The sequence below is a fragment of the Narcine bancroftii genome, chromosome 8 (genome assembly GCF_036971445.1).
Source record: "Narcine bancroftii isolate sNarBan1 chromosome 8, sNarBan1.hap1, whole genome shotgun sequence".
Classification (NCBI taxonomy): Eukaryota; Metazoa; Chordata; class Chondrichthyes; order Torpediniformes; family Narcinidae; genus Narcine; species Narcine bancroftii.
The window spans coordinates 176,016,874-176,044,173 of record NC_091476.1 but is presented as its reverse complement, the minus strand read 5'-3'; the positions used below and the strand labels follow the sequence as shown (position 1 = coordinate 176,044,173).

General features: G+C 45.6%; 1 protein-coding gene across 4 annotated transcripts in view; it reads left to right on the top strand.

The window, feature by feature from the left end:
• The window catches only part of col16a1 (collagen, type XVI, alpha 1), a 225,773-nt gene that overhangs the window by 84,161 nt on the left and 114,312 nt on the right, over positions 1-27,300 (top strand). For all 4 annotated transcript variants that reach the window (XM_069895931.1, XM_069895932.1, XM_069895933.1 and 1 more), the window contains 8 exons: positions 957-992; positions 3,213-3,317; positions 8,823-8,858; positions 11,464-11,499; positions 13,282-13,404; positions 15,586-15,630; positions 21,129-21,164; positions 23,278-23,331. In XM_069895931.1, the coding sequence (XP_069752032.1) occupies positions 957-992; positions 3,213-3,317; positions 8,823-8,858; positions 11,464-11,499; positions 13,282-13,404; positions 15,586-15,630; positions 21,129-21,164; positions 23,278-23,331 (471 nt within the window). The remainder of the gene's footprint in view (positions 1-956; positions 993-3,212; positions 3,318-8,822; positions 8,859-11,463; positions 11,500-13,281; positions 13,405-15,585; positions 15,631-21,128; positions 21,165-23,277; positions 23,332-27,300) is intronic.

Sequence of the window (27,300 nt, the reverse complement as noted above, 5' to 3'; positions counted from 1 at the left end):
CAGCCTCACTGGTCGATCCCTCCATACCATCCTGCCACCTCACGGCAGTAATGTCCTCCCTAACAAGCAGAGCAACTCCTTTTTTACCCCCTGATCTATCACATCTAAAACAAATGCATCCCGGAACATTAAGTTGCCAGTCCTGCCCCTCCTGTAGCCAGGTCTCACTAATTGCCACAATATCGCGACCCCAAGTATCTATCCATGCTCTCAGCTCATCTACCTTGTTCACTATGCTTCTCATTGTAAGAAACAATATTTATTTATTTCTATCGATGAATACTCGTCCTGTATTGTTTGTCTGTATGGGTGTTATGTCTGGTTGTGTGTCTGCACATTTTCCACCAAGGACTGGGAAATGCTTTTTCATCAGGTTGTACGTACAGTCAGATGACAATAAACTTGAGTTACCCTATCCCTAGGGCATCAAACCCCATGACACGCTGTGTGAACATCAACTCACAATGAACCTGGAAATGGAGAGTTCATGCATCATGGAGTTGTCACCGTGCCTTTCAAGAGATGTGAAGTGTGCCTTGAGGATTTCACAGACACTGGGACATCTCGGGCGTCATCTACACCAGCTCACCTGTGATTTCCCCAGGGCACTCTGACGCAGTCATGGGTGGGTTGGAATGTTAATTACAAAGGTCAGAGGTGGTTGACCTTTTGACCCCCCAACTCCACCTGCAGTTGGGTTAATATGACAGGAAGTGCCTGCTCCAATTCTCTTGTGAGTGGGGGTTCAACAGGAAGTGGGCACTGACATCTCCAAATGTGATTTAAGCTGTGCACGATAAAATCTGTTTTCCCCCAATTTCTGGGTGTACATGTTTGCTCCGTCATGTGGACTGACTCAGGTGGAAGGTGATACTGCTCTAAGTACTTGTGCCAGCAGAATGAGTGTTTGTTGGAGAAGAGGAACTCACCAGCACATGGTCTTTTCTCTTTGACAGGGCAGACCAGGACTGCCTGGGCCAAAGGGCGAAAAGGTGAGTCAGCCAGATTCCAGTTGGTGTGTCTGCAATCAGTTGCCCAAAGCCCTACAGTCCTTGGCTTGTCAGCCTGGTGTCTTCAAAGTTGGTGGGGTTGGGGGGGGGGGGGGGGGAATAGGTGCAAGAGGGAATGAATGGCTCTGATATGTTTGCTCTCGTAGATGTCAGCATAGATCCATTGGACCAAATGGTCTCTGTCAGTGCTGCACTACTCTAGGATTCAGTTCTATTCAGGTGCTTTTGTTTCATAGAGTTCACTCCACCAGCCTGAAGCTTGGAGAAGGTATAAGCAATTTGTCCAGAGCTTGCTCTCGGTGCTCTCTGATCTGCCAGACTCGAGAACCACAAGATGGCCAAGTCCTGCAGGGGACAGACCAGGTTCTCAGATATCCTGTTCCAGCACATTCCACTGCAAGAGAATCAGCTGAGAGGAGGGCACAGTGGGCAACGAACCTCATCGTTGAACAACTTTCCAGTCCTTCCTCTCCTGAGTCAGTGGGCATGGCTGAGGTTTAGACCTTGAGCTTAGTGGATAGAAATTGGAAGGAAATCAGTTTTAGAAATGAAAATAGGTGATTAGGAAGAAAAGGTGGCCATACCTGACCTACTTCAGGCCCATATTTAACTAGAACCTTTCAACTATCCACCTCTCATCCTCCCCGAATCCCGTTATTCCGTGAAATCTTATGATATTGGTTGTAGGGTTGGGACGGGGCATGACTTCCTAGCCAAGTATGGGTTTTCCGCCTGGATCCAGCAGCACATAACAGAGGGTGTAGGAAGCAGAACCAAACCATTCCCTCCTCATGCCTACCCTACCATTCAGAAAGGCCATGGATGATTATTTACCCAGTTCCTGTACTTGGTCTATGTCCTTGTAATCTCTCTTGAATGTACTCAGTCTATGAGGGTTCTCATCCTTATGGCATGAAGAATTCCAAAGGTCAGCTTCCCTCTGAATGAAGGAGGCTGCTCTTTCCTGAATAGTGGATCCTTCATTTGGAGAATGATCCCTGGCCATAGGTTCCTCAGCCAGGAAAAGCTCAGCTTCGTATTAATATTGACGTAGAGCATGGAAACAGGCCCTTTCATGCTACCCTATTACACCCAATTGACCTACAGCACTGATAGGTATCTCCACTGACAGATCCTGTCAGATTGATAAGTCTTTCATTGAGCTCATTCTTGAATCACTAGAGAGTATGAATGTAGTTTGACGGGAAATGTGGGAAAAATTACTGTCTTCCATCCTGTAACTCCTAATTCTTCTCATCCTTTGCGAAGCCACCTGTGCCCTTCCCTGACTCACTCTAGATATAGGGACTGGGGATCAGCTTGGGGTCATGTGTATGGACACCTCATTCTGATAGATGTCAGATAGTGGAAAAGTCTTTGAAGGGCTCAAATGCTCTTTGCTCTCCAGGCACAAAAGTCTTCTGACCTGCATTCTTCCTTTGTAAACTATTCCACACATTTGCTTCCCTTTTCTGTAAAAATTCCACCCCCCCCCCCCCCCCCCATTCCATCACCTCCTCTTCTCCAAATTTCTAACCAGTTCTGAATACTCCAATTAAATGAGAAAGTCTGCAGTTGCTGGGGAACAAACATGCTGGAGAAACTGAGCAGGCCACACAGCATCCGTAGAAAGGAAAAGGCAGTCAGTGTTTTCAGCCTAAGTCCTTTGATAGAAATGTGTAAAATCGGCTGGATGCCTGAATACCAAGGTGGAAGAAGATAGGAAGGCAGAGGAATGAAGGTCTTAATTTTAAAAAATTTTAGACATACTGCATGGTAACTGGTCATTTAGCCCATGAATCTGCCTCCCAATTTATGTCCAATTAACTTAAACCACACACCCCCCCCCCCCCCCCACCCAGTACATTTCGAATGGTGGTAGAAACCGGAAACCCTGGGAAAAACCCACACAGACACGGGGAGAACGTACAAACTTCTTACAGACAGCGTGGGATTCGAACCCTGGTCCCAATCACCGGTGCAGTAAAGGTGTTGCACTAACTGCTATGCTAACCGTGGCACCCACTTGGTCAATAGGTAATAGGTGGATCCAGGGGGGAGGGTAGAAGGAAAGAAGCTGAGAGGTGGTAGAGGGAGAGGCCTAAGAAGGGGAGCTGGAGGAAGGGAGAGTTCAGAATACTCCTGTACAATTTGCTTTGATGATCCGATCTGTCAGTGCTGATGTCCAACTATTTTCCCCAGGGAGATCAATGTGGGCCTTGTCCCACAGATGACGAGCAGGACAGCGTTGAGCCCAAAGAAATAACCGAGGGGATGAATCCAGAGCCTGCAAGACTCAAGAAACTGGTGAGTGCTGGTTTCTGGATCAGACACCACAAGCACGAGTGGGAAGGGATGTAGAGTGTGTTTTGATCATTTTAAAAACACACCACAGCTGAAGGCATTTCCAGCCAATCAAACCAGTGAAGTCCAATTACAATTAACCAACCAACCAATCTCATACAATTTGGAATGTAGGAGGAAAGTGAGAGAGTCCAGGGGAAACCCACACAGGCAAAACTTACGCACTCCCTGCAGACAGTGCCGAATTTGATCACGCTCGCCAGCACAGCTGCACTAACTGCTTTGCTAAACATGCAGCCAGAGTTGTTCCAAAGATCATCACTGAGGATTAGCTGTGTTTGTTGTTGATTAGAACGGAAAATACAAAACCAAAACAGGCTAAAAATGGAAGTTGCTTGGTTTACGGGACCCGCTGCAGTTCCGAGGGACAGGGGTAGGTTGGGGGGACTGGAGCAGCAGTTCACAGGGGATGGGTGGGGGGAACTAGAGGAGTAGTTCACAGGGGATGGGTGAGAAGACCGTAGCAGCAGTTCACAGGGGATGGGTAAGGGGCCCAGAGCAGCAGTTCACAAGGACACAGAGAATGGGTGATGGGCCTAGAGCAGCAGTTCAAAGGGACATGGGTGACGGATGGAGCTGCAGTTAACAGGGTTGCAAGGACTGAGGCTGCTGGCAGAGCTTCAGATTAATCAGTATGGAGATCTAAATGAGGGTGTCAGTAGCAGATCAGATGAGGAAGGTGGTTTGTGGGCTGTATCTTTGAGGTGAAAGTGGGCTAACCAGGAAATAGAAACTCGGGTAAATGCCAAGCTGGTGAGCAGGTGATTTCCAACTGAGACGGTGGGTCTTTGGAAGGGGAGGTGTGAAATGAACACTTCAATGGCGAGGAACAGTTTGTGACAGCGTCAGAAGACCGTCGCTTTATGTTCTGGTTGTCCAACTGCTCTCTGGAACATTCTACCGCATTTTCCATGGCCTATCTTCTGTTTCTGGTTCCTGGTATGGCCTGTATAGTGTTGATAGAATTTTTATATTTTAATGGATGGCTCTTCTGGGCCATGAAACACATGCTGCTCAATTACTCTAACAAACCCTGTACGTTTTGGAACATGGGAAGAAACCAGACACCCCGGAAGGAACACACACAGTCCCAGGAAAAATGTACAAACCCCTTGCAGACAACACCAGACTTGAACCCAGTTTGCTGTAATAGCGTGGCACTAACCACGGGAGTAACATACAAGTGAGAACAAGAAACAACCTGACAGAGAGGGATTCCCCTGGGACGAGGAATGACTGAAAGATCTCAGTGGAACTGCCCAGGTTCCCAGGGTTCATCAATGCTGCATAAATGGCAGGATGAGTACACCAGTAAATGGAGTAGAGAAACCTTTAGTGGAGAGGGGAAAACTGAGAGGATTTCGAGTGCCAAAGAGAGCAAGCCCTGGTGGGCAATGGTCCCAGAGCTGATATTTTTAGCTGCTCTGAAAGGAGGTTTTCCTCCAAACTGAGCAAGTTGAGCTCGGCCAGATATTCATGATGTAAAGATATCCACAACATTAGACAGTCTAAGGTTTTTCATTCCAAGGTTGATGAATCCTGATCCAAGCAAAATGTCCCCTTGGCCCTGGTAAACCAATGTCCTTGATTTGTTTCATCGACTTCATGCTGATTCTTGCTTGTTCACCTCTGCTCGCTGAAGAGTTCCAAGCTGATCTGTGACCAAAACTCCTTATTACCTCAAATTATTAGCAGATCATCCCAAATCTCTTGGCCACATTTCATTCCTTCTTCTTGCAGTGTAAACATTGGTATGCTTGGGCTCACCCCTGAACCTGCTGACCTGCAGGTCTTGTGAGGTGTGGTCAGGTGGGCAGTCAGATGGTTTGTGAGATGTGGTCAGGTGGGCAGTCATGGTCTGCAAGGTGTGGTCAGGTGGGCAGTCATGGTCCACAAGGTGTGGTCAAGTGGGCAGTCAGGTGGTCCATGAGGTGTGGTCAGGTGGGCAGTCAGGTGGTTCATGCTTGACAGATGCAGCTACTATGTGGCTGAAGTCTCAACAATTGCAGATCAATCTCCTGTGTGCACCTCCCATCCTGCTGTTGCTTGTCCTCCGAAACAGAGAGATGAAGAGTGATCGCCATCATCAAGAGGGATTCAGGGTCCCAGGAAAGCTCAAAGCATCGCCCTTGCCTACATTCCTCTGTAAGCATGAGAAGCAATCACACCCCATTGAGCAGAGCATTGGGATCAACACACACGACCTTAAGGAAATGCAGTTTTTGAAGGGTATAAGGGAAAGAGGGGGTGAGGAATAGGGGTAGGGGTGAGTAGGGCAAGGGTTTGTGGAGGGGTGAGTAGGGCAAGGGTTTGTGGAGGGGTGAGTAGGGCAAGGGTTTGTGGAGGGGTGAGTAGGGCAAGGGTTTGTGGAGGGGTGAGTAGGGCAAGGATTTGGGGAGGGGCGATATGGACAAGGGTTCGGGGGAGGGGAGTGTGGGGACAAGGGTTCGGGGGAGGGGCGGGTGGGGGACGAGAGTTCGGGGGAGGGGTGAGTCGGGCAAGGGTTTGGGGGAAGGGCGGGTGGGGGACAAGGATTCGGGGGAGGGGTGAGTAGGGCAAGGGTTTAGGGGAGGGGTGATTAGGAACATAGGAAGTAGGAACAGGAGTAGGCCAAAAATGGCCCATCAAGCCTGCTCCGCCATTCAATATGATCATGGCTGATCTAATTTATGACCTAACTCCACCTACCTGCCTTCTCCCCATATCTCCTAATTCCTCTATCATGTAAAAATTTATCTAACTGAATTTTAAATATGTTTAATGAAGCAGCCTCAACCACTTCGCTGGTTAGAGAATTCCAAACATTCACTACGCTCTGGGAAAAACTATTTTTCCTCATCTCGGTCCTAAATCTACTCCCCCGAATCTTGAGACTGTGTCCTCTCGTTTTAGTTTCCCCGGCCAGCTCAAAAAACCTTCCTACATCTATCCTATCCATACCCTTCATAATCCTATATGTTTCTATAAGATCTCCTCTCATTCTTTTGAACTCGAGCGAATACAATCCTAGACGATGTAATCTTTCATCATAAGTCAACCCCTTCATCCCAGGGATCAACCTAGTAAACCTCCTCTGGACCGTCTCCAAAGCCAGTATATCCTTCCTCAAATATGGAGACCAGAACTGGACACAGTACTCCAGGTGCGGTCTCACCAGTACCTTATACAGTTGCAACATGACCTCCCTACTCCTGAATTCAATTCCTCTCGCGATGAAGGCCAACATTCCATTTGCCTTCTTCATAACCTGCTGCACCTGCAACCTAACTTTTTGCGATTCATGCACAAGCCCTCCCAAGTCCCTCTGCACAACAGCATGCTGTAGTTTTTCACCCTTTAAATAATATTCAGCTCTTTTATTTTTCTTGCCAAAGTGGATAACCTCACACTTACTAACATTGTACTCCATCTGCCAGCCCTTTGCCCACTCATCCAGCTTAACTCTATCCCTCTGCAGACTCTCCACATCCTCATTACAATTTGCTCTTCCACTCAATTTGGTGTCATCCGCAAACTCGGCTACACCACATTATGTCCCCTCCTCCAAGTCATCAATGTAAATAATGAACAGTTGTGGGCCTAGCACTCAACCCCTGCGGCACCCCACTTACCACTCTCTGCCAACCTGAAAAACTCCCACTTATCCCAACTCTCTGCCTCCTGTCAGACAACCAATTTTCAATCCAGGCCAATAGACTTCCCGAACTCCACTTTCCTGTAACTTACTGAGAAGTCTCTTGTGCGGCACCTTATCAAATGCAAGGGTTCGGGGAGGGGTGATAGGGACGAGGGTTCGGGGGGAGGGGAGTATGGGGATGAGAATTTGGAGGGAGGGGTGGTGGGGGACAGGGATTCAGGTGGGTGTTGATGAGGGTTCACAGGGTGAGAATGGATAACTGTAGAGAATGTGTGGGGAAACAGAAGGTGGAGGGAAATGGCAGCGGCAGAGTGACCTCAGCCTTGGTTAATTGGTCACTGGTGCACAGGATAGAGGAGGGACAAGAAATGGTGCTGAGTGGACAAAGTTAGCCTGAGCTGGAAATGTCCCTCAAGCTGCTATTTTCAGTGGTTCTGGAGGGAAGTTGAACTTGGCTGGATATCTATAATATGAAGATATTTGCGGTTCTGGTCTTTTATCCTTTTGCTTTTGGCTTCTGGTTTTTATTCCAAGTTCAGATGAATCTAGTTCCAAGCCAAACCTACCCAGTGGGAGAAGCCTCAGAGGACATTAAATCCTGGCTTGTGTAAACCAGACCACAGATCCTCACACTGAGCCTTGTGTATTCAGAACATCCTCACTAATTGTACATGAAGGAGCACCGGCAGCATTCTACATAACCTGGTCCGCACAAAGTTCTGCTCTCATGGTGGAGAAAATGTGAAGAGACTTGTTTGCAAAGGAAAAGTTTGTGATCCATAACCTTTTGGAGTGGGGAGTCATTTTGGCAACTGACTTCAGAATCTTCTGGATGTTGTGTGGTCACAGGAAACAGCTTTTGCACCTGCCCACTGATGTCAGAGAGCAGTGAGGAGGCCTTCAGTGGGTAGTGTGACCAGAAGGGAGAGAGGAATGGGTGTGGCTCACTGAAGAGTGATCAAAGTGGGCTCAGACTTCACTGGGCCAAATCTCTGGCCATGGAGGGTGCCATGGATCTGGCAGCATCCTGATCATGTTGGAGGTTGGGAACCAGGAGCTTGGGTTCACGGCTGGAACGGACAGGAGGCCGTGGGGCTGTAGAGGCTGCAGGAGTACTGGAGAAGAATCCATGGGCACTCCTGAATCTCCGAAGGAATTCTCTTTGCTTCTCTTCCTTTTATTGGTGGGGCTGATTTGTGTGTTTCCATGGCAGGCAAACATTGACACATCTTGTCCCATCTTATACATGGCAAGAAAGGAACTTTGAAATGCAGATGTTGATAATTTGGCAAATTCCAGCATTTAATTGGAGTGAGGGGCATTAATCTCTGCCTGGCCATGGAAAGGCGAAGGCGTGGAATCGGAAACCATGTAGACCATTGACCAAGCCAGATTTGGGGAGTGCTTGCCAAGTCATGGGTGAATGGAGACACTGCCTGGCTGGGGTGAAGGGCTCAGCTGCCCCCAAGTGAGCCGTCTGAAAGTCGGAGACTGGTGGGAGTTGCTAGATTTCCCATTGGTGTTGTCAATGGGCTGATCTCCATCAGTGGAGGGAGACCACAATGGGTTTCATCAGAGCCTCAAATAGTTTTCATGTTTAGGACATTCTCCCTTTGGTCTTTGTCAGAACTCACAGCAGTGGTTCCTGTTCATGCTGATCTAGTTGGTTTTAGCGCCTGCCATTGATCAGCTGCAGTCAGCATGTTTCTAGTTGGAGGGTTGCGATCTGGGGAATGTAGGCAGAGCTGCCCAGACTTGTGTGTTGAATGGCATAATGAGACATCTAATTATCTTCTCACATTTCACTCTAGGACACGCTTGGACTTTCAGGAATGCCAGGGGAGAAGGTAAGTATCGGCATGCAGTAGCCTTACCAGGTTGGACCCCAGCCAGAATATCATAGTAGCACAGCCTCCGCCCCTTCAGCCCACCGCATCCCTGCTGATCTTTTGCTCCTCTACACCAATTCCTTTTACCCACATTTGGTGCCTCTTCTGCCCAGTGAGTGCCCAGTTGAATGGATGGTATCTAATTCCATCATCTCCTCTGGCAGCTTGTTCTACATATCAACCACTCTTTGTGGAATGACCTAATCACCCCTCCCATCCCTATAAATCCTCTTCCTCTGCCATTGCACCTATGCCCTCTTGTTTTTGATTCCTCTACCATGAGAGAAAAAAAAAGATTTTGACTATTACCCTGGCTTCTTCTGAAACTCACCTCTCGACCTCGTTCATTTCAGCGAAATAAAGCCCAGCCTGTCCAATCCTTCCCCATAACTAAACACCTCTGATTCAAGACATGTCCTGATAATCCTCTCTGGATTTACTCCAGCATGATCACCACCTTACCATTATCAAGGCAACCAGAACTACACAAAGTACATCCTTTCCAGTGTTTCTAAAGCTCTAAACTTTTAATGTTTAATTTAATTTAGAGATCCTGCACGGTAACATGCTCTTCTGGCCCACAAACCCACACCACCTAATCACACCAATGAATTTACTAACCCCGTGTGGCTTTCCAACATGGGAGCAAACTCATGCAAGATACAAGGAAAACTCTTTACAGATGGTGGCAGATTCAAACCCTTTTATAAAAAAAAGTTCCATTATTGTCCCAAAATACTACGTTTAGAAATTCTTTAACTTTGTCTACCATAAGGAAAGCAGAGGATCAACACTTTTTTCAGTGCCCCTCACAGAAATGGGGCCCCAGCAAGGAACAAACCAATTCTTATCCCCTGGTTTGCAAGACCAGTGGCTTTAATAATGTTGTACTAACCGTTAGGCGAACCATGCCTACCGACCTGTGCTCTGAGCAATGAAGGCAAGAGGATTACATGCCTTCATCACCACCCATCAACCTGCACGGCTACTTTCTGGAAACTATGGTCTTGGAGCCACATCTCTCTGTTTATCAACAGCTCATTGTACCCTGTCATTTACTGTCAATATAACCTCCCCCAATTTGATTAATCACTTCACACAGATTGGCATTAAATTCCATCTGGCACTCAACCTTCCTCACTGGCTTTTGAGTCTTGTACAAACTTACAAATTCGTTCATGTCCATCACGAGCAGCAGAGGTTCCTGCCCCGGTCCCTGCGCTACCACCACTGCTCACAGACTTGTGCGTTAAATGAGAATCAGTGGTCAAATGAGTTATGGCTCCAAGGCTGGGTGGTGGGAGGTGACGATGGGGCCAGAAGAGGACTGATGAGTGATACTCATGCTGTGTGCAGGGTTATTTTGTGGACAAAGGTTGTCTTGGGTAATGAGAGGTCTTTACTGGAGTAATAAGTTGACGGCTGGGAAATTATTGGAGTCAAAGATCGGAGTATGAGGAGTTTCCTGGAGTAAGAGGTGTTTATCAGGTGCTGTGGGCTCCCTGACTGATTTTGAGGCCTTGTCCATGGGGAGTCAGGAACGGGGGGGGGTGCTCAGAGGGAAGGGGGGGTAAATGGGGAGGAGGGGTCAATGGAGGAGGGGTTAATGGGGAGGAGGGGTCAATGGGGAGGAGGGGTCGGTGGGGAGAAGGGCTCAGTGGGGAGGTGGGCTCAGTGGGGAGGTGGGCTCAGTGGGGAGGTGGGGGCAGGGGGATCAGTGGGAAGGGGGGAGGATGGTGGATGGAGAGAAGCTTAGATGGTGTGGACAGCCAGCCCCTTTTTCAAGGGTAACAATACCAAATATCAGAGAATGTCTGTTTAAAGTGAGTAGATAAAGAGGGGAGACATCAGAGGTAAGGTTTTTTTCACAGATGGTGGTGGGTTCCTGGATTGCATTGTCAGGCATGCTGGTGGAGGCTGGTACAATAGGGAGATTGAAAAGACCCTTCAGTGGGCACATGGATATAGGGTGATGGAAGGTTTAGATTGTTGGGGACCATGTTTACATGGGTGGCCATAGCATCATGTGACGAAGAGCCCACTCTGTGCTGAACTGTCTATGTTCTGTACATCAAAAGTAGCAAGAAGAGGGAATGATGTCTCTGGAGCCTGGCTCTTCTGGCAGTTCCATCAGCATGACTTCCAGACTGACGTGAAATAATTGCCATGTTTCACTCCAGGAAATGTAATTCTCACTCCCTTGGAGCTGGAACGAACAGCACAAGGTGACTGAACTAGATGCTGGCTGCCCTGCTCTGAGAAAGCCCACCCATGCAAACAGCTGTCCCATGTTAGGAGACCCCTGCCTTTTCGCTGTGATGTGGGTTGCTGGTTTAACTTGATAATTGTCCAGCTGGCTCTTTTATTGTTCCTGTGCCCCAGACTGCACAGGATGTAGCATGGCCCCTGAACACTGGGAGCTTTGAAAGTTTCTAGTTGTAAAGAAAATGTACTTGGGCAATTGCATTTTGCTTCGTTACACATTTGGACTCGGTCCCAGAGATATAATCTTTCATTGGACAGCATTTGAGCTTTTATAAATCTTTGTTTGAATTCCATCCAGGGAGAAACTGGGGAGCCTGGTCCGAAAGGAGAGAAGGTGAGTTTATTAACTGTTGAAGGTTAAGATATTCATTCCATGTCTCTGGAAATAAATGAACATTCCCCACGAACAAGCAGAAACACAATCTTTGCCCGCCTCAACCCCAGTAAGGACCAGAAATGATCATGAGAGGGACTGGAGAAGAATTATGCCTGTGAGCACATTGTTATATCACATGATGACTTTGGGACGGTCAGGAATTGTAAAGAGGGAGTGTCTGTGAAAGAGAAACCAAGTCAATGTTTCAGACTATGAGTCTTCAATAGAACTGGATGAGATTCAATTCTGACAAAAGGTCTTTGATCTGGAACGTTAACTCTGTTTCTCTCCCCACAGAAGCTTCTTCACCTGCTGTATGTTTGCACCATCTTCTGTTTTCATTTCGGAATTCCAGCTGCTGGAATTCTTTTGATAATCACATTTCAAGGAGTTGAAATATTTGACAAGCATTATCAGGCTTGTGGAAACCAACCTGGTTTGTTGATGACTTCCAAGTTCACTGTCAGCGAGTCATCCAACGTGGAAACAGGCCCTTCAGTCCAAGTTGCGCACACTGACCAAAATCTCCTGCCCACACTTGTCCCAGCTGCCTGCAGTTGTCCCTCTAAACCAGTGCTTCTCAAACTTTTTTCCCCCACACATATACCACCTTAAGTAATTCCCTTACTAACCACAGTGCATCTGTGGCAAAGGGTGCCTTGGCATAGGTGCTCTATGGTTAGTAGGGGATTGCTTAAGGTGGTATGTGAATGGGGAAAAAAATGCAGAGAAGCACTGCTCTAAACCTCTTCATTTATCCATCCAAAGATTTCTTAAATGTTACAATTGTACCTCCCTCAGCCACCATCCCTGGTAGCCCATTCCTTACACCTCCCACCCTATTATAAACAAAAACCAATTTCCTTCTCAGGTTCCTCTTAAATCTCTCTCCCCTCAAACCTGTGTCCTCTGGTTACCAATTCTCCTCATGATTTTGGGCACCTCTTTGAGGTTCCACCTCTTCCTCCAGACCCATGAATGTTGAACCAGCCATTTGGCTGCAGGGCAATTCAGAATGAACAGTACATGCTGACCTTTCAGATACCCAGGCAACAATGCAGCCTTAATGCCACAAAACAGCTTGGAGCAATTTCCACTTTGTGTGGCCGTGTCTCTCAGGGACATGTGATGTTTACTCAGCAAATGCCATCGTGTGAACTCCTCTCTCTGTGACCGTGGTAACGGGATGCGAGGATTATTCCATAACAATTCCCGTCCTCCTTCAGGTGGAGGTGACATCCAAGGCATCCCTGGGCACACTGTGATGGTGGGAGTGGGGTTGAATCAGGCCCTTCCCAGGGATGGAAGGTGGGTGGGAGAGGTATGAAGGCTCATGGCAGCAGCAGGGCTGGAGCACTTGGTGGAGAGAAGGAGGATCACTCTGATTGCCCAGTGACAGGTCTCTCCGAGAGTTTAGGCCTCAGCGCAAGGCAGCTGTCGCTCAGAAACCCAGTCCTCCATGTGTTGCCATGGCTTACTCTTACCTCATGGATTCAATCCCCAAGCGGGCTGTGATAATGCAATTGATGGAACCTACTTTACACCCTGATTAGAACAGACGTCCTCCTCTGTCATCTACCCGGCCCAGATTCTCTGCCATCATGGCTGCCTCAGTGCTGGGACATCCAGGGCTGAAACCACTCGTTCCCCTGCATGGAACTTGTTCCCTGGGAGTTTATCAGGAATGGTGGTGAGGGCAGAAACTAAAAATGGATCTGAATGTTCTCCTCTGTACCCCAGGGTGAAAACTGTAAGTTATGCCCTCAACTACCTGATGAGATTGGAGGAATTGTGGGAATTCCAGGACCACAAGGAGCTAAAGGAGACCGTGGCCTGCCAGGAGTCGGGGTACCCGGGCCCCCGGTGAGTATTGGTAGGAAATGGAGTTTGATGGTGAACAATAATTGGGACTTGGAGGCTGTCATTACTTTGTGGCATGCAATGCCACAATGGGATTGAAAGTTCCAGAGGAGATCTGTGAACAGCCTTTCACAAACCACAAAAATGATTTGAGCTCCTTGCTTGTTTAAAAGTCTGTATATTTTGGTTAGTGTTTGAAAGCCACTAGACACACATACTTTACACAAGTGCCTAGCATTAAAATGGGGAAGTGGCAGAGGCTGCCATGGGGTGAAATCTCTGCATTGGTTGGCAAAAAGCCCAGGATTAATTGCAGTAAAGCACAAAGCTGAGGAAGTGATAACAGTGGTGGAGCACGCCTGGAGTAGTTCAGATCATGCACCTGAACCCTTCCACTTCTAACAATGGACTTATCTCCTTGGCTAAATAACATTGTCAGTGAGGAGGGCATAAATGCTCAGAACTCGATGTCGGTGAGATGCTTTCTGTAGAAGTGGGGCTGGAGAAATGGTAATGGCCCATCTGGAGAAAAGGTGCAAAATCATCTCAACCCCTCTCCACTGGAGTTGTTGGAGAATGATCAGTTTGGAACCTGTGACCAGAAGATTGAAGAGACACATTCTGAAAGTATTGTTGTTGTTGGTGAACTACTCCTCTGGCCCAACTAATGATCGAAGCAGCATTCACAGCCTCTCTAATGGGAGAAGTGCCTCGATGGATGAAAAGTAAGGTGTGAGTGCTCAAATCTGGTCAATGACAGCAGAAGCAATGGTGGCACTTTGAGGTCACATGACCATGAGTGACCCCAAAGGTGAGTCTGGCAGAAAGTTCTGTGGAAATCATTCAGCAAAACTGTGACAATCTGAATCAGGAAGGTGTTTGATCGACAGGAAGAAAGGCACCGAGTCTCTATATGCCCCACGACCGTCAGTGTCATGGTGCTGTGGGGATAGCAGAGTGGTCAAAGGTTCTCCCAAAGTGAATGCCACAATTGTTTCTGAAGCATCAGGAGATGGGAGGTGGTCTGATACCATCTGGAGGATCTGAGATAGGAGGTGGTCTGATACCATCTGGAGGATCTGAGATGGGAGGTGGTCTGATACCATCTGGAGGATCTGAGATGGGAGGTGGTCTGATACCATCTGGAGGATCTGAGATGGGAGGTGGTCTGATACCATCTGGAGGATCTGAGCATGCAAAACATGTAACATCACAGTGAGGACAAACAATAATTTTGATCCTTAGTGATACTCCCTATGGGCTGCACCAGTGATGATGGCAAACTCCAAGGATAGACAGTGAAGAACTCTTAATGTAAATTAAAACTAGAAAATGCTTCCAACGCTCAGAAGCCCAGATCACAACTCTGCAAAGAGAAATAGAATTAGTCGCTTAGACCGCGGGCTCTGTCAGAATATTTTGAGCAACCTTGTTTTTCACTGGTGTTGGTCTGTAGACTGTGCAGTGAACTTTGTGGCAAAGGGTAACTCACAGAATCCAGAAGAGTTCTGAAGCAGTCTCATAAATAACACTTATTCAAACTTCCACAAGGCTCTCTGTTAAAATGTGAAGGCAGTTAAACATTTTTCTCCTTGCGATGTGGAATTGCTTTTCAAGAATTATTTCACAGAAATGCAAAGCTGTGTTCCCCTGGAGAAAATTTCTTACAACTTCAGAAAAAAGTAGAACGCTTTTTAAAAAAAAATTGGCAACTGTACTTAAATTCCATAGGAGCACAATTATAGTGTGGACCATCGCCCCTCACTTCCCTACCTTCCCCGTCTATCCCTCAATCGGTGGAGGGGGGGGCGTGGGTCCATCCCATCCCATCCCAACCAGGAAAAGCCAAGAGAAGAAAACAGCCTGAGCTCTGGCTGCCGGGGATGAACCCATAAACCCCTGATGTATGTTTCACACCTTTTTTGTGAATCGTGTGTAACTGTGGTTAGTTAAGGGTTAAATATTGAGGGGGTGGGGGTGGGGAGGGGACGGAAAGAGCTTGAACTCTGCAGAAAATCCTGAATAGAAATGATAACTGTAAACTGTGGTCAACACTAACACTGTTAACGTTGACACTGATCATGTTGATAACTGTTTGAATTTGTTTAGAAAATCATAAATAAAATATACAAAAAAATTTATTTCATGAAAGTTGTTATCTCAATTTGAGTTCTCTCTGTGTAGGGCAGGCATGGCCTTCCAGGATTACATGGGCTAAGGGGAGAAAAGGTAAGCCTTGTATTTATCTTAAATATTGGCCCAGCAAACAACTTGCTTATCTGAGTGTTTGCAGAGATGTTCACACTACTGTTAGTCAAAGAGGCAACCTTCAATTCTCTCATGGCAGATTCAATTCTTCCACATGAAATGTAATCCCTTTACCACTCACTGGGATGACCCGTGAGATACTTATCCAGTGAATGGTCGGGATGACCCATGAGGTACGTACCCAGTGCATGGTCGGGATGACTGTGAGGTTGTACCCAGTGAATGGTCGGGATGACACATGAGGTACGAACCCATTGCATGCTCAGGATGACCCGTGAGATACGTACCCAGTGAATGGTCGGGATGGCCTTGAAGTCATACCCAGTGAATGGTTGGGATGACCTGTGAGGTCATACCCAGTGAATGGTTGGGATGGCCTTGAGGTACATACCCAGTGAATGGTTGGGATGACCTGTGAGGTCATACCCAGTGAATGGTTGGGATGGCCTTGAGGTACATACCCAGTGAATGGTCGGGATGACCCATGAGGTACGTACCCAGTGCATGGTCGGGATGACCATGAGGTTGTACCCAGTGAATGGTCGGGATGACACATGAGGTACGTACCCAGTGAATGGTCAGGATGACCCGTGAGATACGTACCCAGTGAATGGTCGGGATGGCCTTGAAGTCGTACCCAGTGAATGGTTGGGATAACTGTGAGGTCATACCCAGTGAATGGTCGGGATGGCCTTGAGGTACATACCCAGTGAATGGTCGGGATGACCCATGAGATACATACCTAGCGAATGGTCTGGATGACCCGTGAAGTTGTACCCAGTGAATGGTCGGGATGACTCGTGAGGTCGTATCCAGTGAACGGTCGGGATGACTCGTGAGGTACATGCCCATTGCATGGTCAGGATGACCCGTGAGATACGTACCCAGTGAATGGTCGGGATGGCCTTGAAGTCGTACCCAGTGAATGGTTGGGATAACTGTGAGGTCATACCCAGTGAATGGTTGGGATGGCCGTGAAGTCGTACCCAGTGAATGGTTGGGATGGCCGTGAAGTCGTACCCAGTGAATGGTTGGGATGACCTGTGAGGTCATACCCAGTGAATGGTCGGGATGGCCGTGAGGTATGTACCCAATGAATGGTCGGGATGGCCTTGAGGTACGTACCCAGTGAATGGTCGGGATGACCCGTGAGGTTGTACCCAGTGAATGGTCAGGATGACACATGAGGTACATACCCAGTGAATGGTCAGGATGACCCGTGAGATACGTACCCAGTGAATGGTCGGGATGACCCATGAGATACATACCTAGTGAATGGTCTGGATGACCCATGAGGTACATACCCAGGGATCTAGGGAGTTTCAGAGGGATCTCGGAGTACAGTAGAAGTACAAAGAATCTTGAAAATAGCATCATCGGTAGATAGGGTGGTCAAAACAGCTTCTGGCACATTAGCCTTCATCAGTCAGAGTACTGAGAGGTTAGGGGATCATGTTGCAGTTGCATAAGACATTAGTGAGGGCCCATTTGGAGTACTGAGTTCAGTTTTGGTCACTGTGGTGTAGGAACGATGTTGTCAAACTGAAGAGGGTGAAGAGAAGATTTACAGGATCTTGCCAGGATTCGGGGATCTGAGCTAAAGGAAGAGGTGGAGCAGGCTGGGACTTTATTCCTTGGAGCGCAGGAGAATGAGGGTGATCTCATGGAATCACAGAACTGGACATTTTAATGCTGGACATTTTGACAAAAAATGAGTTTTGTAGCTCTTTGGACATTTTGGAGGTCACAGTTTGGTGCTGGCTCACCTCCCTGCCCCACTGACCATCTGCTGGGTTAGGGTTAGGGGAAGCAGATTCCTGGAGGGAGGGATTTTCTGAAATGCCAGGGTTTCAGGCAGGGTGGCAGGACTGAGTCAGCCAGCAGACAGTGAGTGGGACGATATCCAACGCCGAAATGTCCTAGACCCAACACAATCATGAATGCAGGCAGTCTTTGCTCAGAGTAGGGGAATCAGTAGCCACAGGACATGGGTTTAGGGAGAGGGGGGACAGATTTAACAAGAACCTGAGAGGTAACTGTTTTACACAGAGGCTGGTGGGTGCACAGAGGAGGTGGTTGAGGTGGGTACTTTTGAAAAGAATCGGACAGACAGGTGGATAGGATGGATTTAGAGGGATAAGGGCCAAATACAGGCAGGTGGGATGAGAGTGGGGGATATTTTGGTCACTGTGGGTGTTGGGCTAAGAGCCTGTTTCAATGCTGAATAACTGCATGACTCTCCCTCTCTGACTTTGTAACCAATTCCCCACTCATCTCAATCAGTTTACCTCCATTCTTTACTCTTTCATGCGTGCTTACAGTACCTGTTCTGGTACTCGGTGAGTGCCTTCTATTTCTCTGTATGTAACATCATTCACAGGGTTTACAGTGACCACAGGCAGTTTGAATATATAGTTCATTCATCAGTTCGTTCGTGATCTTAGACCATATTTATTCAAGTTAAATCCTGAGACACATCCTATAAACATTCCCTTTTTTATGATGCACTAATCCTCCTTTCATTTCTGGACTTGCATTGAACATAGAGCATTGCAACACAGTGAAGGCCCTTCAGCCCACCATGTTGTGCTAACCCACATGAACCTAGTTCACAACAAACCTACCTACCTCACACCCATACCCCTCTATTTATCATTCATCCCTGTGCCAATCTAAGAGTCTTTTCAATGTCTGTCTTTTACCAGCCTCCACCACCATCCCTGGCAATGCATTCCAGACACTCACCACTCTCTGTGAGGGGGGGAGAAAACTTACCTCTGACATCTCCCCTAAACTTTCCTCCACTCACCTTAAACATATGTCCTCTGGTATTTGCTCCTATTGCCCTGGGAAGAAGGTCCTATCTCTCCACCCTGTCAAAGCCCCCCATAATCTTATTTACTTCTACTAAATACCTCTCATTCTTCATCGCTCCATAGAGAAAATCCCCAGCTCTGTCAACCTCACCGCTTATTTCCCTTGGTTTGGAAATCTGAATTAAGGGTTTTGGAATATGTAAATACAGTAAATACATTTCATTCAATAAAAAACTCAAAAATTATGCACGTGGTATACAAAATCCCCCCAACCTCCCCACCCCCCCTCCCAAAATAAAGAAAGACTGGAGAATGTCAAAGGAATGAACTATATATATCATAATTTTTTTAAATACTGGAAGTTACCAAGAAGTAAGGTCCTCAGAGAGTCTGTTAAACATTCAATCCCACATTTTGTAAATATGGGCACCATATTTTCCAAAACACATGATATTTATTTCATAAACCTTAAGTAATTTTCTCAAGTGGAATGCAGTTACAAAGTTCTGCATGCCATCTCTCCATCCCTAAATCTGTATCTGATTTCCAAGTTATTGCTATACATTTCCTAGAAACTGCTAAAACAATTTGTACAATTTCAATATGATACACAGTTAACTTCAAATTAGGTCTTATAGTCCCATTATTACCTAACAAAGAGAACATCGGATCCTGTGGGAACTTGACCCCTGTTTTTCATTCCAAAAAATGCTTAACTTTAGACACTTCCAAGTAGAATGCAGAAATGATCCGGTCTCTTGCCCACATCTAAAACATAAATCTGATAATGTAGGGTTCAATTTTTAAAATGTTTTTGTGGAGTCAAATATAATTGATGCAAAAAATTATATTGAACCAATGGCTTCCCATCTTAATTTTGACTTGTGCACCCCTAATTTGGGGCAAAGCAGAAGTTATTGAGAGTGAGGACAAGTTCTGCCAGGTGGTGGAGGTGGACTGGTTTGGTCTGTTATTGAGAAAGAAACAAATGGCTTTGAGCCTTCAGTTGGGGGATGTAGATGTACAAGATAGGGAAGTTGTTGAAGTGATGGACGGAATGTGAGGTGTCATGGATGTCGATAGGGAGGGACTTGACCAAGGGGAGCAAAATAGTATTGAGGTAAGATGATACCGGTTAGATGGGGCAGGAAAATGTGGAACAATTGGGTTTGTGGATCTTGGGTAGGAGGTCAAACTGGGCGAAGGGCACAGGCCTGAAAGCTTGATTTCCCTTTACTGCCTACAAACCTGCTGAGTTTTTCCAGCACTTTTGTTTATTGCACCAGAACCCAGCTGCTGTTGTGCTCCGTGCCCTGACTGATGAAGGGATATATCCCAATGCCTTTTGCACCGTCTTATCTCTGTGCTGCCATTGCAGGATCATTGGATGTGCACTCTGCCCCTCTGTTCCAAGACCCCCACCATTCATTGTGCAGGTCCAGTCCTTACTGCTTCTCCCAAAGTGCATCATCTCACAATTATCAGAAAGAACTGATTATCTCTTAAACTGATAATCCTCAGGTTATCCCCACTACTGTTCAAAATACTTCAATTCATGTGCAATTTGCAAACCTAATAATCAAATGATAAAGTCATTGCACAAGTTACAAGTTTCCAACCACAAAAACTATTCACCACCGTTACACTCTGTCAGCCATGACAAAGCCAGTTTTTCAACTTGCCTTGAGTCCCATGGGTGTCTCCTTTTAGATCGGTTATCCATATGGAACCTTGTCAAAGGTCCTATTGAAGTCCATGTGGTCTGCATCAACAACGTACATCAACATCAGTACATGTTGTTACCTCTTCGAATTTGCCTGAATTTTCTCGGTCAGTCAGATACATGATGAGGTACTGATGTGGTAAGTGATACAGAAAATCTGCCATTTCCTACATTCCTACAACCATACAACATGAACAAAAGGGCAACATTTCTCGTAACCACCCATTCTTGTAGCATTCTTTTACAAACCATTTCTTGCAGTTTCTTATTCCAGCTCAGTTCATAAAAATCAGTGAAAATTGACGGATTAGTTCCAAGGCAGTACACAAAAGTGCTGGAGAAACTTAGCAGGTCACGTAGCGTCCATAAGTCAAAAGCTGTTAACATTTCAGACCTGAGGCCTTCTTCAGGGCTGCTGAACATCAGGTAGATGGTGGAATACAAAGGTTGGTGGGAAGGGGTTGGGGAATGGAACGAGCACAGGTTAAAATGTGAACCCTTGGCATAATCCTTGGTTCAAAAGGCTCAAGCCCAAAGCGTTGACTACCTTTTACTTCCTACAGATGCTGCATGACCTGCTGAGTTTCTCTGGCACTTCTATGTATTGCAGATGGGTTTGAAGTCTGACTCTTTTCAGTTTTAGAGATAGAGGAGGGTAACAGGCCCTTCTGGCCCTTGATTCACACCACCCAAATATACCCATGAAATCAATTAATTCACGAACTCGTACGTCTTTGGAATATGGAAACTGGAGCACCTGGGGAAAACCCGCACAGGCATGGGGAGAACAGAATCTCCTAACGGGCAGCAGATGATTCAATCGGATTGCGCTACCCGCTACACGAACTGTGCTCCCCTATTTGATGAACTTGAATTGCCTGCTGTGATTATACTATTGTAAAGATGCCTTCTCTTTGCAGGGCAGCATCGGCAAGCAAGGCTCCCCTGGAAAGTCGGTGAGTATGGTTAAGCCTTCCTCACTATCCTCTGTCTCACCACAATAAACTTGAAGACAAAACCAGGGACCCACAGAGGAGAACTGTGTGTTTACAGGATTCAACTGCAAACATCGACCTTCCCGGCAGAGGGAGCTGTTGGCACAGATTTCCATCTAGCTCAAAGCATGGAATTGGAGACTGCTGTCGATTCCTGAAAGTGATAGGGTTTGAGAGGTTCTGGGTGAAATTAATCTGCCCTGGGATCATCGAATGAAATAATGTGCACAGTGTTTGGTCTCAAACCCATCCCCTTATCTTCCCCAGCTGTGTGAGCTCATGGGTTTAAAGGCAAGTGATAAAGAATGTTTTAAAATGATTTGCCAGAAAGCAAAGAATAGAACAAGCAGACCATTTAATTGGCAGGGATGTGATCGGGCCATCTCCCAGGGAGCTTGCTTGCAACCTCAGTTGGTCGCTAATAATGGAGCCACTTAATTACATTTTGGAACACAGTCGACAATGTCAAAGGGAGTGTGAAATCACGCAGACCTGCCAATAGGTGCAAATGGTCAATAGGAGGTTACTCTTGTATCCAGACAGCAGATGAGAAACCGAGAGCTTGAGTTATGATACAGGTGTACCAGTGGGCTATCTATGGAAAATAGCACCTATGGCAAACATTGAAATTGCATCCCTTACTTCAACCCTCTACCCCATAACCATCCATCACCACCGCCACGCCACCTACTTCGCCTTCCCTACCAGTCCTCGCCGCTGTAGAACCCGAAAATAGTAATATCCAACGTTGTGTTGGATATATTGAGATATTGGAAAATAATTTACACCTTATAAAAAGCACAACAGTCGTTTCACTTAAAATAAACCCTTTGCCTACTTCAAACTTAAGCGTTCACTGAATGAAAGCAGCGAGAGGCATTCCCTGGGCCAGAGCAGAGTGGCAAAAGTTACAGGTGTTGAGTGGCTGTCATCATCCCCGCAGACGCCCTCTCTTAGCTTCGGTGGAAAGATGTCTCGGTGCTGAGCACCTGGTGGGAGAGAAGCAAGAAGATGCTGAAGTCTGCGCTCAAACTCATCCTTCAGCGCACACCCTCCTCACCCCGGCTCCAATAGGGGACGGAGGAGGGTTTAGAGCCGGGCGTCAGGAGCTCTGGTGTAGGCCAAGGGGAGGGTTCAGTCGGGCCTCGAGAGTTATGGTGTAGGCCGAGGTGAGGGTTTGGAGTAAGGCGTTAGGAGCACTAGACTCCGAAATCTGCCCTTGGCCTACACCTGAGCTCCAAAAGCCTAACTTGAACCCTCCCCTTGATACTAACGCCAATTATTCTCTTTGTGGTCTGAAAAGTATTGTTTGAAATAAATCAGACAAGGGGTGTTGAGGGAATCGGGCTTGTGGCGGGGTGGGGGGGGATGTATAATTTCCAGGCTCTACCATAAGTGGTGCCCCCCCCCCGCACTCTCTTGCCTTTCTTCTCATATCAGAGAACTACCCTTCTTAGCCCTCTGTCCTCTTCCCCCAATCGCCACACCTTCTTCATCTTCTCCCCTCCCACCTGTATCCACCAATTAACTATTTACCTTTTAGCTGCTGACACCCCTACCCCCACCTTTTTATTCCGGTGTCTGTATGATTTACATGTTGCCGACAAGGGGCTAATTCCTGAAATATTGCTTACCCTTTTACTCCCGATGAAGGCTTCCTGACCTTCTGAGTTTCTCCAACACTTGGGTATATTGCTTTGATTTATTTTTGGACCTACAACACGGTAACAGGCCCTTTAACGAGCCCATGCTAGCCAATTGACCTACAGTCCCCGTATATTTGAAGGGTGGAAAAAAACCAGAGCACCTGGAGGAAGCCCACACAGACACAGGGAGAAGGTACAAACTCCTTGCAGACAGTGCCGGATTTGAACCCACTAGTTCTGTAACATGCTGTCCATTGGAAATACATTTTTCTTTGTTTTCACTGTCTCCATCAGTAGGGTGGGATAACATTGCTGGGATGTTGTTCACAGAATCTTTCACTCAGATCCCCAGGTGCTCACTGCATTAATGAATGATGTGATTGAGAGACACGTGACCAATGTTGACCATTGTCTCTTGGTTTTGACAGGGCAAGCGGGGTCCACAGGGTCTGCCAGGTCATGAGGGAGAAAAGGGAACTAAGGTAAGTGGTCGAACCTCTCATCTTCACTGTGGACCCTTTCCCTGGTCCCAGAGATCACTGACATGCCCAACCCCCACTGCTCAGCAGGATGGTGGGCTGCACATTCTGAGGTGTGGTTTCCGTGTTCCCACTGCTGATGCACCAGCTCACACTCGCCTTGTGTGGTCAAAGGCCCGACTTTGTCCACTGTGAGATACCTGTCACACTGGATAAATGATGACTGGCACATCTCACTCCGATAGCAGCCAATGGTTTCCAATGTAAAAAGCTCAGACTCACTGTGATTGGTCCTGGGAAGGTTCTAAATTGATACTTTGATTCAATATTCATCAGAGAAAAGGACTTTGATCAAGATGAGATCAGAATAGAACAAGCTTACATGCTAGACCAGGTTGATAATAAGAAAGAGAAAATGCTGAATCTTAAAAGTATTAGTAATAAGTCTCCAGGACCAGATGAGATATACCCCAGGTTGCTATGGGAAGGCAGGGGAGAGATTGATGGGCATCTTTACACCTTCCTTGACCACAAGGGAGGTGCCAGAGGATTGGAGAATAGAAAATGTGGCCCCCTTTTTAGAAAAAGGTAATTGGGAGAATCCTGGGAATTATAGACCAATGAGTCTTGCATTAGGGGTGGGAAAACTATTGGAGAGAATCCTTAAGGACAGGACATGAGGATTTAGAATCTTCTCAGGGATAGTTACCATGACCTTGTGAGTTACCATGGTCATGTCCCATGAGACTACTTGAGTGCTTTGAGGAGGTAACAAAAGAAATTGATGGTAGGGCAGTAGATGTGTGTATGGATTTTAGTACGGCATTTGACGAAGTCCTGCATGGGAGACCCATTCATGGGATTCATGGAACCTTGCCTGTAGAAAGCAGAGTAGTAGTGGATGGGAAGAATTCAGTCTGAAGGTCAGTGGTGTTCTGCAGGGTTCTGTACTGGAACCCCAGCTCTTTGTGATTTTTAGAAATGACCTGATTGAAGAAGTAGCGGGAAGGGTTGGTAAGTTTGTGGATGATATGAAGTTTGGAGATGTTGTGGATAGTGTTGACAGTTGTCTTAGTTTACAACAGGATGCAGAGTTGGGCAGAAAAGTGGCAGGTGGAGTTCAATCCAGATAAATGTGAAGTTCTGCATTTTGGAAGGAGAAATTAAGGCAGAGTTCGGGGTTAATTAGAGGAAATGGGAAGGAACACAGGGACATTTGGGTCCAAATCCATAGATCCCTCAAGGTCGCCTTGCAGATTGATGGGATAGTTAAGAAGGACTACGGTATCCTGGGCTTCATTAGAAAGGGATTAAGTTCAGGAGTTGTGAGGTAATGTTGCAACTCTATAAAACTGTTTAGACCACATTTGGAATATTGTATTCATTACAGGAGGGATGTGGAAGCCTTGGGGAGGGTGCAGAGGAGATTTACCAGGATGTTGCTTGGATTGGAAACTGTCTTATGAGGCAAGGTTAGCAGAGCTGGGACTTTTCTCTTTGGAGTCGAGAAGGATGAGAGGAAACTTAATTGAGCCTACAAGATTATAAGGTAGATAGCCAGCACCATTTTACCTAGGCTGGAGTAGCAACACCAGAGGTTATTTGTACAAAGTGAAGGTAAGAAAGTTTAGGCCAACATCAGGGGTAAGATTTTTACACTAAGAGTTGTGGGGGCGTTCTACCTTTCCTCAATCTCTGCCTCCATCTTGGAAGACAAACTGTTGACAGACTTATTCTACAAATCCACCAACTCCCACAGCTACCTCAACTGCACCTCTTCCCACCCTGTCCCCTGGAAGGATTCTATTCCCTTCTCTCAATTCCTCCATCTCCGTCACATCTGCTCCCAGGATGGCCCTCACTCACACGACCTCTATTGCCTGCCCATCTGCCCTTGCCCCTCCGCCCCCACACACAAGGATAGGATTCCCCTTGTCCTCACCTCCACCCCACTTGCTTCCATTTTTTTTTCAAACTTTATTTATTGAAAAATTATTGGTAAACATACAAATCCACTTCACAACAAAATTTTTATATCTATGAAAATAAAAAGAAATGAAACCCTACCCCCCTCCCACCTCTTCAGCCAGCTCTCTTAAGGAGAGCCAAATAAATATATATGAAAAAAAACTAAAAAAAGAATAAAATAAATCAAAGTATCTCTAAATGCATATATTCCAAATATAATGACCACTTATTCACAAAAAAAGAATAATTATCATGCAAAACATAGGTAATTTTATCCATAACGATACAAGCTTTCATTTCAATATCCATCGCATTATACTAATCACTGTATTATCCTTCCGTGTACTTGCTATACATTTCCGAGCTATGGACAACGCTAAATATACAAATGTGATTTGAAATTTATCCAACCCCAATCCCTTTAAAGGAATCACATAACCCAATGAAAAAACAGATGGATCTAATGGTAACTTAATTTTTCCAAAATTGACTTAATTTCTTACCAAAATGGTTGTACATACAAGACCAAACAACATGTAAAAAAAGTTCCAACACACATACCACATCTAAAACAGGAATCTGAATTACTAAAGCCATATTTTTTCAATTTCTCAGGAGTTAAATATAACTGATGCAAAAAATTATAATTAACCATTTCATATCGTGCATTTGTCAATCTAGTAACACGATCATGACACGTATCCATCCAATAATCTTCAGGAAAAACGAAAGTTAAATCATTTTCCCATTTAAACTTAGATTTTTCCCATTCTGATTTATCCATATTATCTTATAAGACTTGATACATAACAGAAATATAACCCTTTTTAGGCATAGAAGAAATCAAAGACTCAAACTCCAACGATACGGGTAAAACCATCTCTCTACCATTCATTTTTTTTAACCAATGATCGAAGTTGATGATAAACAAATAAAGAATTTTCGGCAATATCAAAACGTTCTTTCAATTGAGTAAAAGAAAGAAATTGACCTTCTACAAAACAATCCTGCAATATTTTTATACCCTCAAAATCCCAATTCTTTAAATGACTATTAAACAATGAAAAAGGATTAAGCTGATCATTATATAATGGAGTTAAAATAGATAATTTACCTTTTAATCCTATAATCTTATTCCTTTTTGTCCATAACATCAACAGATGTTTTAATATCGGCACATTATACTCCCGTAATAAATTATATTCCACCGAAATATAAATTGATGTACTGCGGTTTCAGAAATACATGCCATCTCAACTTTAGCCCAACTTGGAGATTGATCCAAATCCATCAAACCACTAATAAATTTAAGTTGGGCTGCCTCATAATAATTCTGAAAATGAGGTAATTGCAATCCACCTGATGTGTACTTCCAAGTAAGCTTATTTAATGCTACCCTTGGTAATTTGCCTTTCCATAAAAATTCCCTAGTAGCTTTATTTAAATCCTGGAAAAAGTTCCTTATAAGAAAACATGGTATTGATTGAAACAAATATTGAATACGTGGAAAAATATTCATTTTAATACAATTAACCCGGCCAATTAAAGTTAACGGAAGGTCTTTCCACTTAATTAAGTCTGCTTTTATCTTTTTCAACAATGGAACATAATTTATATAAAGATTGATACTCAGTATTCACAATTATTCCTAAATATTTAATTTTATCTGTCCATTTCAAATTAATAACATTTTTATAATTGAATAATCTCCTTCACCTTCCGGTAAAATTTCACTTTTATCACAATTAACTTTATACCCAGATAGAGATCCATACTGTTATAAACATTCCCGTAAATGCAGCAAAGATTGTTCCAGATTTGTTAAGTATATCAAAACATCATCTGCAAATAAAATTAATCTTATACTCTTCATCCAAAACTCTCATCCCTTGTATCTGCTCATTTTTCCATACTAATTGAGCTAACAGTTCAATGACCAACACAAATAGGGCTGGTGACAATGGACAACCCTGTCGAGTAGAATGCGTTAATTTAAATGACGAT